Source organism: Hyperolius riggenbachi, chromosome 3 (genome assembly GCF_040937935.1).
Source record: "Hyperolius riggenbachi isolate aHypRig1 chromosome 3, aHypRig1.pri, whole genome shotgun sequence".
Lineage (NCBI taxonomy): Eukaryota > Metazoa > Chordata > Amphibia > Anura > Hyperoliidae > Hyperolius > Hyperolius riggenbachi.
This window is the reverse complement of record NC_090648.1, coordinates 123,198,584-123,210,781: the sequence shown is the minus strand read 5'-3', so window position 1 is coordinate 123,210,781 and position 12,198 is coordinate 123,198,584. Positions and strand designations below refer to the sequence as shown.

Genomic DNA, 12,198 nt, shown 5'->3' with positions numbered 1-12,198 from the left:
GATCAAACAATCCAAAACCGTCTGTATGCATGTTCGATTATTATGGCTCTGTACAAATTAACAAGCTGACACATCATTGCATTCCAGCGGTTCTGGAGGTGTGTTTAGCTTCTAAGGTAGAGTGACCAGACGTCCCGGATTGCCCGGGACGCGTCCCGGATTCGGGGTCCGCTGTCCCAGGCAGCATGAGGTCCCGGGAAACGTCCCGCTTTCAACAGCGGGACGTCCCGGCCTCGGGACTCTGGCCACTCTCCTCATGAACTGGCAGCGGCGTCTATAGATGCCGTGCCAGTTCATTGCCAGCAGCCCCGCTCCAGCCTCCTTAATCTTCCGGTGTTTTGACACCGGCAGGCAAGCAGGGCTACGGCAAGATGGCTGCCGAAGCCCTGTACTGGAGACTATTTGTGTCTCCAGTACAGGGCTTCGGGCGCCATCTTGCCGTAGCCCTGTCAGCGCGGAACTCTGCATGAGGAGGAAGGTGGTCCCGGGAGCAGCGCGCCAGAGGCCGGAGACTTCTGCCAGGTGAGTAAATGCTTTTTCCAGGTGAAATGTGCTCCCATTACGTTTTTTTCTGGTGAAATGTTTGCCCGCATTGCGTTTATTTTCTAGTGAAATGTTTGCCCGCATTGCGTTTATTTTGTACTGACATGTTTGCCCGCATTGCGTTTATTTTGTACTGACATGTTGCCCGCATTGCATTTATTTTATACTGACATGTTTCCCGCATTGCGTTTATTTTGTGCTGACATGTTGACCATTGCGTTTATTTTCTGGTGTCCGGGGTAACTATTACTGCATTTATTATTTAATGGTCATAGATGGCTATGTTTGCTGCTTTGTGGTTACGCTATACTATTAGCATCAAACAGTTTCTGCACACCCATGATGCAAAGTCTCGTTTGATCACATCATGGCGTAAACACCGCTTTCTTATGCCTCGCTGTTACATCATTACGTTAGCTCCACCCATACAATGTCATGGCCACGCCCATTTTTCGCCGCGGCGCAGCCCCCCCGAGTCTTCGTCACTGCGCGCTCCTCAGCCCCCCCCCACTTTTCACCGCCCCCGCCCCATCCCAGGTTGGACCCACAAAAATCTGGTCACTCTATCTAATGCTCAACACACACCATACAATCTTGGTTGTACAGATTTACCAAATCTATGTAGTATAAGGGCCAACAAATTGAAAATACCTTGAATGATTGATTGGATAAGCTCTTATACTACATGAAAGTGGTAAGATTGAACAACCAAGATTGTATGGTGTGTGTTGAGCCTAAAGACCCATACCCACGTCGGATTTTTCTGAACGACGGGTCGTTTGAACGTCCAGTCGTTCAGTCGTTCGCACGTCAAATCCGATGTGTGTACAGACTATCGTTCGCGTGATAAGACTGGTTTCCAGCGATCCGCCCGGCGGATCACTGGTAACCAGTCTTATCACGCGAACGATAGTCTGTACACACGTCGGATTTGACGTGCGAACGACTGAACGACGGGACGTTCAAACGACCCGTCGTTCAGAAAAATCCGACGTATGTATGGGCCTTAAGGGTAACAATGGTTGATTTGCATATATTCAGCAGTGGTGCTCTGGGAGACATCTCAAGCTCACTCCAACCTGAATTATCGCAAATTCTTTCTGTTTTAAGAAAGCAAACTTTTGATTTTGTTGGGGAGGGGAGGTTGGGCCCAGGAAGGGTGTATGTTCAGGGGAGGGAGGGAGGGATCGGGGGCTGGAGGAATAAAGGTTAGGCATCAGGAAGGGTGTATGTGGGGAGGGGGAAGGGGGGTGTTGGAAAATTAACACTGTAAATAGTAGAATATCGGTAAATGTATGTTTCCCTGCGCCCGATTTTCCCTGGTGCCTGTATTTCACATATGACCACCACTAGCAAAGCACATATAGAGGTGATCATTACCAGTATGGCACGATAAAAGAGCTAGAGTGCAGGGGTCCCATGTCCTCTAGGGCCCCTGCAGCTGCACCACAGTCAACGCTGAATTGTCCTCTATGCCTGGGGTTGTTATGTGGCTAATTCTTCCTCCTTGTATCACGCTCACCCTCAGGGCCGGCCCGCTCATGAGGCGGGGTGAAACTTTTGCCCCAGGCGGCAAAGTTCTAGGGGCGGCATCCGCCCGTCCGTGGGTGCGGGGGGGGCGGCCGCTGAGCTGGAGGGGTAGCGGGCAGGACGGGGGTATTGGGCCTAGCAGTGGGGAGGGGGGTCGGACCCCCCCTCCCTCGCCTGGGTCCCCCGATCTGCGCTCCCCTCCAGCTTTAAATGTAGAGTAAGCAGCCGACAGACAGTAAGAGGCACGGGCGGGGGATCACTCACCTCTTCCTCGTTCCAGCGTGCGCTCCACTGACGTCACTTCCTGAAACGCCGCCCACTGTATTTTTTCAAAATTTGCCTCAGGCGGCAAAAAGTCTAGGGCTGGCCCTGCTCACCCTATGTCACTATCCACCATGTGGCTGTCTTTCCCTCTCTCACTAACTGCCCCCCTTCCGCCTCCTATGGCTGTCAGTCTCTTCCTCTCTCAGTATCCCTATGTGACTGTCTCTCCCTCTTTGTGTCTCTATCCTCCACTCCCCATGTGGCTGTCTCTCCCTCCCTGTGTCACTCCCCTCAATGTAGCCATCTTTTCCTCCTTGTGCCATTTTTCCCATATGGACATTAGTGTAGGACTATGTCAGTGACATGACTATGTACTCTGTAAAGCACTGGAGAACATGTGAGTGCTTTATATATTCATAATTGTAACGTGGTAGGACATTACAACTTTGGCAGATATTAGATAGTGAGCTCCCATGAGGTCAATCAGTGACATGACCGTGTATCCTGTAAAGTGTTGCAGAATAGGTAAGTGCTACATACATACATACATACATAATAATAATAATAATATTATAGGACATTAGACTATGGGCCTGATTCACAAAGCGGTGCAAACTGTTTAGCACGGGTGTGCTAAACAGTTAGCACGTGAAGTGCATTTCGCGGACTTTTGCGCGCACAAAGTGCCGCGATTCGCGTGATCGCGGACTTTTGTGCGCGCAATTTGTCAAATTGCGCACACAAAAGTCCGCGATCGCGCGAATCGCGGCACTTTGCGCGCGCAACAGTCCACAAAATGCACTTCACGTGCTAACTGTTTAGCACACCCGTGCTAAACAGTTTGCTCCGCTTTGTGAATCAGGCCCTATGACTGTAGTAGGGATTAGAATAGATTGTGATCTCCTTTGAGGACAGTCAGTGACATGACTATGTACTCTTTAAAGTGCTACAGAAGATATTAGCACTGTTTAAAAATATAATAAGATAAAGACAGATAAAGATATTGATTGTGGCCTAGTCATGTACAAGTAATTATAAAATGTGTGCTACAGTAATGCAATATCTAAAGAATAGAACCTAGGTCCATGTACTTTTATGTTATTGTCATTATTTGGATCCACCCATGATCTGTTATGCCCATGGCCAATCGCATGGAGCCCCTATTTGTTTATTCTGCACAGGGGCCCACTGCTGGCTTTGTCTGCCACTGCTAATGTGGTAGCAGAAAGATTGTTATGGCACTGCTGTTGTTTGAATACTAATACTACTGCAGTATCAGCATTTGGAGTCGTGAGAAAATAATTGTCAGTGGAAAACTTACCTTTGGAACAGCTTTTTCGAACTTTGAGATAAATGATTTACACAAATAGCACATAGGTTTTGGGATTGGCAAGTCTTCCTTCATATTCTGCAATTTAGTGAAAATAAATCAGATATCTTGCATGAGAAGATTAAGATACAAACACACAGTTCTGACAATCATATCAATTCATTCCTTTATCTAACACTCTGCTTGCACCCAGTGACAGTTCAGGCATGTTTGGATGAGCAGCATGTATTGCCCTAGACTCCTAGACAGATGAGGAGCAGGAAAGCATCAATGACCACTCCTGAGGAAGGGTCAGTGCACCCATAACATGCAGTGTGTCAGATAAACTGTAAACGCAATAAACTGTAAACGCAATTTTTAAGTCTGTGGAGTGCTTTTTTCTACTTTTTACCGGTGTTGCAGGAGTGGTGTACCTGCAGGAAAAGAGCACCGGCAACTGCTACCTAACCTAGGCATAGCGCATGACTGAGGTCCAAGGTGGTCTTTGAGGACCATCAATGACCATATCCCTACTGGACGCAAACAAGTTGGCTGGACATTAAGTTTGGCCCAGACGACGGGGATGCCTATACAGACATTAAACTGGCAGCCAAAAAGATCACATATAGTTTCTTCAGCTATCTAAAGCTTAGATATGTTTATAGTATATACCTTAAAGTGTAAAAAAAAGAATGTAAACCTGAGGTCTAAAATATATATATATATATATATATATATATATATATATATATATATATACATACCTGGGGCTTCCTCGAGCCCCATACAGGCGCATTGGTCCCTCGTCGTCCTAGTTGGTTTTTCTTTTTTAAATAACTTAATAAAAATTCTCTTAAAAAGCAAAAAAAAAAAAAAAAAAAATATTTACCTGAATCATACCTCTAATAGCTGATCAAATTTTTTTGGAAGCATCAAAGCACAGCCCGTTCAGTAAATCCCCAATGCAGTTTCTCTACCCTTGTAACTAAGTGTGCTGGGATTCTGGGAATGCCATAAATGTGTCTCCTACTCCCTCCCCCTCCCCCTCCCCCGTGCCCCCAATACTGCGATGAATGAGACAGATTCCCAGCCACTGTTTTCCCCAAATAAAATGTCCCCCACCTGGTGCCTGTGCAGTGTAAAATCTCACCTGTTGCTCCTTCGCTGTCAGCCCCAAGTGCCACCATGTGGTGCGTGTACCACAGGGGGGCTGCACGGACACTGGGTAGTGGGGACCAGAGTCGGGACAAGGTCCTCCAGCAAGGCTGAGACACCAAAGTGCGCCCCTCCATCCCTCCCACCCCCGCGTCACACACCTTAATCTCTAGTTATCTGGCTTACAGTCACTGCCAAATATCCCCTTTTTTATTTCTCCCTGCTTCAAACACAATAGGGGAATGATGGCTGAGTGAGTTGTGCACTGCGCCCTGAGGCTGGAGCCTCTCTCGCCTCTGCCTCGGCCTGGCCCTGGTGGGGACATTTTACAGTTGGGGGGGACAGTGGGGGGGATCTGTCTCGGTCATAGTGATATCGGGTTGATCACGATATTAAATTCCATTACTGCCGCACACAATCAAGCACTTTCGATCGAGAGCTTTCCAGCATGTCCAATCAACACATTTAACTTAATTTTGGCCCAAAATCGGTCAAATCATGCTTGTTGTCGCACAATTTTCATCTGATTCAATAAAATTATCAAATTAGATGATGGGTCGGGCCGCAAAATCGGTAGCTGTATGGGCTCCTTTAGAGAACAACCACAGAGTTTCATCCAATTAAACTACAAACACAGAATAAAAAGTTGAAGCCATAGTTCAGGATGATATGTAACATTTGTGACTTTATAAATACAGCAAACGCTATGATACTAATGTTGGGAATACACAATGAGTTTTTTTTGGCAGATAGATGACTCAATAGATAATTTCCGACAGGTCTGACCTGATTTCGATGTTTTTCTCTGATCAAATTTTTCATAGAAGTGAATGGAAATCGATCAGAAATGCGATCTGAAAATCGATTGATAAAACGATTGGAAAGTAAATCTGCCAAAAAAAACCTCATTGTGTATTCCCAGCATAACATTTAGCATTAAAGGGAACCTAAACTGAGAGGGATGTGGATTTTTCCTTTTAAACAATACCAGTTGCCTGATCTCTTTAGCTGCAGCATTAGCTGAATCACACACCTGAAACCAGCATGCAGCTAATCCAGTCTGACTTCAGTCAGAACACCTGATCTGCATACTTGTTGAGGGGCTGTGGCTAAAAGTACTGAAGACACAGGATCAGCAGGAGAGCCAGGCAACTGGTATTATTGTAAAAGAAAAATTCCATATCCTTCTCAGTTTAGGTTCCCTTTAAGTCGTAAAGTATACATTAACATTGGAAATAATATTGTCTTTTACCTGCGTCACTGTTTCATGCACAGTCTGTACATTGGCAAGCACAATGGACATGATGTTTTCCAAAAGGACGGGATCACTCAACAGATCTGGAGTCCAGTCGTCTGATTGGTCTTTACTACATTGCTTCAGTTTAACGCAGACTGAATTAGGAGTCTGGAGGGTAAAACATAGTTTTAGTTGAAAGGTTGATCCATAATTGATGCATAAAGAGTCATTATGTTTGCTCTATGGTGTCTTGGGACAAAAACTGAACAAAACACACCTCAAACATGGAGTGTTTAATTTATGCCAGAGAAATTGGTCACATTGCCCATCGGGCATGCTCTTGTCAGCACTGATTTTCATCCAATCCAATTATAATAATCAAATGTGATGGTTGATCGCCCGCCTCCAAGTCACCTGATGGCCACATTTACCTGCACTACTAAAGTGTAGCAGTAGAATCTATGACCTGAATTTGTGACATTAGAAATAGAATGTGACATTTAGGGCCTGATTCACAAAGCGGTGATAACCCAGTTATCACGCCTAAAAGATTTTAGGCGTGATAACCTTTGCACTAGCTGAGTTATCACCGCTTTGTGCTGCTGATCGCGCGCAAAGTCCCGCGCGCAAAGTTTTTGCACGCGCGATCGTGCAATTGCGCGCGCAGCGCCCATAGGGCTTAATGGGCGCTGCGCAATTGCACGCGTACATTTTTTCGCGCGGGAATTTTGCGCGAGTTACTTTTTATCTAAACGTGATGAAGGGCTTTTCACCAGCGGGCAAACACTTTGCACCGCTTTGTGAATCAAGCCCATAGACTGAATTTGCTTTTTAAATTGCCAGTGTCGCGAAAATCTTAAAATTTAAAATATATGTACAGTAAACATATACAGATAAGAAGTACAGAGTAAAATGAGCCATAATTTACTTTTCTCCTATGTTACTGTCACTTACAGTAGGTAGTTAAACTCTGACAGGACGGAGAGGTTTCGGAGTAGCCCATCTCCTCATGGGGGGTTCTCAGGGTTTTCTTTATTTGCAAAATCACTTAGTGAATGGCTGTTACTCTGTCCAACTTCCAAAAAAGTGTACGGTGAGCAGGGAGGCTGGCCAGCATCTTTATATAAATCTTTGTCAGGGAGTGTCTTTATAAAGAATAAAGGCCATGCTGAGAATCCCCTATAGAGAGATGGACTAACCAAAAACCCAAAAGTCGGCAATGTCAGATTTCTACTATCTACTGTAAGTGACAGCAACCAGAGCCGGGACAAGGTCCTCCAGCACCCAAGGCTGAGACACCAAAGTACGCCCCTCCATCCCTGCCACCCCAGCCATCACACACTGATTGCTATTAGACTAAGAGGCGCCACAGGGCCCACAACCTCCCCAACACCTTAATATCTAGTTATCTGGCTTGCAGTCACTGCCATGTATCCCCTTTTCTTATTTCTTTCTGCTTCATACACAATTAGGAATGACAGCTGAATGAATTCTGCGCCCCCTCCTACACTGCGCCCTGAGGCTGGAGCCTCTCCAGCCTATGCCTCGGCCCAGCCCTGACAGCAACATAGGAGAAAAGTGATTTATGGCTCATTTTACTCTGGAAGAAACATACACAATTATATGTGTTTACATACATTTTAAATTTTAAGATTTTCGTGACAGTGGTCCTTTGAGCTATTTAGGTGTGAAAAGAAGTACAAGTGCAATTTTAGCTTACAATCACTATTGTAAATCTGTAGCAGAATAATGAAGTACTTACAATCTTGTCTCCCAGGACTCCAATGACTACATCTAAATACTGATCCATCAAGTCTATACAATTCTTTCTTTTTGAAGTGAAAGGTACGAGGTTGCAAGTCTTGTGCATTAATTTCTTGACAGAGCTCTGAAAGTAATGAGACTCGTGTTAAATGTCTGATCCTGACCCTCCTCTGTCATATATCTGTGATTAAGGTAGAACGGTCTACTGCTATGGAAAATATAGTGAACTCCACCTTTATACAGTATGAATAAAATATACAGAATTTGAGAATACTATCAGTGAATACTGAATGCCAAGTCTATCAAGCAGTTCTCCAGGCTGAAGCAGATGGATTCACCACACATTTCTGAAAAGAGTTTGTGCTATTCACCCAAATTTACTGAGATCCAGAACATTGATTCAGTGCTTGGCAACACCAACTGAGTGGGATGCAGTGCTTGGATACTGCACTCAATGAGAGTTTTGTCTGCTGGTGCTGAAACCAAAGCAAACCCCAAAGTGTATGATGAGAAATGAGTATTCGTGTTATGGATCTTTCAGAAGAGTTGTGGTGAGGGGGTAGAGTGGGGGGTGGGCTGGGGGGGGGGGGGTGCTGGATGGTTTCTTGGTATTAGACTTTACTATTAGAAACTTAAAGAGAACCCGAGGTGGGTTTAAAGAATGTTATCTGCATACAGAGGCTGGATCTGCCTATACAGCCCAGCCTTTGTTGCTATCCCAAACCCCACTAAGGTCCCCCTGCACTCTGCAATCCCTCATAAATCACAGCCATGCTGTGAGGCTGAGTTTACATCTGTAGTGTCAGTCTCAGCTGCTCCCCCGTCTCCTGCATAGCTCCGGTCCCTGCCCCCGTCCCTTTCCTCCAATCAGCAGGGAGGGAAGGGATGCAGGCGGGGACTGGAGTTCTGCAGGAGGCGGGGAGAGCAGCAGAATGACACTATAGAGATAAACACAGCCAGCTCTGACAAGCTGTTTGTCAGCAGCGTGGCTGTGATTTATGAGGGATTGCACAGTGCAGGGGGGCCTTAGGGGGGTTTGGGATAGCAACAGAGGCTGGGCTGTATAGGCAGATCCAGCCTCTGTATGCAGATTATATTCTTCAAACCCACCTCGGGTTCTCTTTAAGGTTAGGCATCAGGAAGGGATTAATGTTAGGAGGAAAAATGAGGCTAGGCATCATGGAGGGATGAACATGTAAGGTTTTGGGTAGGGTTAGTTTAAGGCAGAGATTAACACCTGTGAGGGTTTGGTGTCAGGAAAGGGATATAGTGTTGGTTGATTGATCAATTAAGTTTAGACAATCAGGATGCATGGAAACACCAATGAAAGCAATGTTGCACACAAATAGCCAGGTATCAGTATTGGCGTTACCAATATTCTGCTTATCTAGATCCAAAGACAAATCCAGATGTACTCAAGCTGCTGAGGTCAAAGTGAATCCTCTGCCGGTCTACAGAGGCATCCATCAAATTAAAGAACATACAGGTTGGCTGAGGAGGGATCTCAACAAGTAAACTGTATATACATATTACTTCACTGCCTATATCTCTCTATATACTGATTGCTCTGACATGTAACTGATCATCTTTATTGTACTGTCAGATATACTGCATTATTCTTTTTTATTTAATATGATCTTTGCTTTAGGATTTGTCTTTTGGAAGACGACATAATAACATTGTTGAAATACTGAATAATTGATCATATAACGGTGTGAAAATAGCCTGTGAAAAAACGTTCTGCATTTCCCACCCAGACAGTGTGGGAATCATGGCTTTATAAGGTGAATTTCTGTATGACTTATATTTATAGGACACATGAGGTGAGTAAAAACTATTTTTATGTACCTGGGCATCTTCCAGCCCCTACAAGTCATGTTTGTCCCTCGTCGCAGCTCCGGTCTTCTCTAATCTCCTGCTGGCAGCCTCTGAAGATCGCCCACCCCCAATGGGTCGGCATGTTCTATGCATGCATGGGCTTGGGTCATGCTGTCTGGAGCATAGTGCACCTGTGCAGGCGATTCCGACCTATCCGGGGTCGCTGATCTTCAGATGCTTCTGGCAGGAGAAGGAAGAAGACCGGACCAGCGGCGAGGGACAGACATCGTGACTTATAGGGGCTGGAAGAAGCTCCAAGTAAGTAAAAATTGGGGGGCGGGGGGAGGGGTTTAACCCACCTTGTGAGTCCTTTAAGATAAAAGTGTGGGAAAATAGTAAAATGAAAGTAACCGGTCTGTTACTAGAAACTATGCAATTAAGGAGAGATACAAAAAATGTACACTTCTGTGGGGGTTCCAATCAGTCAAGTCCGCACCATCCAGTAATACTTTAGCTCTTTTATTGATAAAGAATCAGCATAACAAGCATCTTCAGTGACAGCAGCGCTGTCTGAGGACCGAAACAGCGCTGCTGTCGCTGAAGATGCTTGTTATGCTGATTCTTTATCAATAAAAGAGCTAAAGTATTACTGGATGGTGCGGACTTGACTGATTGGAGCAACGGTGGAAGTGTCTGAGTGTGCAGAGGCACTGCAAGTTCCAGCACATCGCCTTTTTCCCTTCTTGGGTGCTTGCTACATACTGCTTTACTGCACTTCTGTGGGGGTCTCGTTTAAATATCAACACATTTACCACCCTGGCGGTATTGACGAGCTCAGCTCGTCCAGGAAAAACTTGCTGAAAGTGGTAATGACGAGCTGAGCTCGTCAATACCGCCAGGGAGATTTCTTGCTTCTCTTCCCCGCCGGCTGCACTTTTCCCTCATCAGAGGGATTCCCCAGGTTGGCTGGATGCCTGTCAGCACGCTGTGGGTAGGGATCTGTGCTACCCTCAGCATACTGAACTAGCATCCAGCCACCCTGGGAATCCCTGTGCAGCCGGCGGGGCAGAGAATGTGCGGGGCTGTGCAGGGATTCCCCTTCTGTGCCGGCGGGTGGCTGGTGCGGGGATCCCCTCTGTGCGGGGGGTGTCCCCTTCTGTGCTGGCTGGTAGTGGCCGGCGGGGATCAGGAGGGATGGGGGGGAAGAGGAGGGAGAGGCCACCCACAGTACCGCATAGAAGGGGACACTCACCTCCCCCCCCCCCCGCACAGAGGGGATCCCCGCCGGCCACTACCAGCCAGCCCAGAAGGGGACACCCCCCACAGAAGGGACACCCGGCCACTGTCAGGGGGGATCGGGGGCAATGGGGTGGAATCGGGGGCAATGGGGGGGCAAAGGCACCCGCACACCTGTCTCCCTATACATCTGACTCCCTAGACCTGGCTGCACATCTGTCTCCTATACACCTGGCAAACATCTGGCTAACTATATACCTAGCAAAACATCTGGCTACCTATTCCTGGCTAATACTTCTGACTAACTATACCTGGCTGCACATCTGGCTACCTATTCCTGGCTAATACTTCCGACTAACTATACCTGGCTGCACATCTGGCTAACTATACCTGGCTGCACATCTGGCTACCTATACATCTGGGTCTTATACTCACCATTGGCGTGCTGATCCCTCGTTGCGTACCTCTGATAGCTTCCCCAGTGCCTTCTTCCATGTCCCTTGGCGGATTTTGCTTCTCCCTCGGCTGTCACATGTCCCCCGTCGATCGGCGTTGATGGCACCAGGGTCACACAGCGTCATCAACATCTCGCAGCAAACACTTTTTTTTAATTTGAATTCAATTATTAATTATTTTTTATTGAATTTAATACAATAACCTGTATTGCATTCAATATAAAAAAAATTGATTTGCAAAAAAAAAAATTGGTTGAAAATTTTTGGAAATTAATTGAACCACTTTTTGCACGGAAATCCTGGGGAAATAGAATGCCAGGGTGGCTAGGCTACAGCCTTGGCAAACAGTATTCGTATCAAAATTTGCATTTGAGAAATTCACACACACAAATGTTAAAAAGATTGGCTTGGCAGTGAGCGCTCACTTGTCCAATCGAGTAGGGGACAAGCTGCAGTAATTGCACATGACCATCACCCAGCTGTGGCCTTCGAAACACTTTGAAACAGTCTGTGCCACTGCACTTAAACACCCTTTGATCCACCACCAATGACACCCCACACAGTGGTGGAAGCTAGCTGGCCCTAAATCACTAACTTGCTACTGTAGCCAGTGCACTGGGGGAGTTTGAGGTACTATCTTCCATGTAGGTTGTGATGTCCGCTGTGCAGTCGCTGTGTTCGACTATCTGTGGCTTGCCGCTCACAAGTGAGGCCTCTGTAGTGGGTAGTTATCATGGAGTACATGCCAAGGTAAAGGACATGCCCACCGATGTGTTTTGTCCCACCTCCTGGAGCTTTCTCAAGGTGGAGTCTTGTGAAACATCTCAGCCACTGCTCCCTCTTCTGGCTGCTCATAGATCATGCATCCAGAATGCATACCCTGAACA

At 46.3% G+C, this 12,198-nt stretch overlaps 1 protein-coding gene across 1 annotated transcript in view; it reads right to left on the bottom strand.

The window, feature by feature from the left end:
- The window catches only part of SFTPB (surfactant protein B), a 32,883-nt gene that overhangs the window by 14,381 nt on the left and 6,304 nt on the right, over positions 1 to 12,198 (bottom strand). The window contains exons 4-6 of the mRNA XM_068272384.1: positions 7,801 to 7,926; positions 6,054 to 6,206; positions 3,659 to 3,745 (exon numbers count right to left, since the gene is read on the bottom strand). Of these exons, the coding sequence (XP_068128485.1) occupies positions 3,659 to 3,745; positions 6,054 to 6,206; positions 7,801 to 7,926 (366 nt within the window). The remainder of the gene's footprint in view (positions 1 to 3,658; positions 3,746 to 6,053; positions 6,207 to 7,800; positions 7,927 to 12,198) is intronic.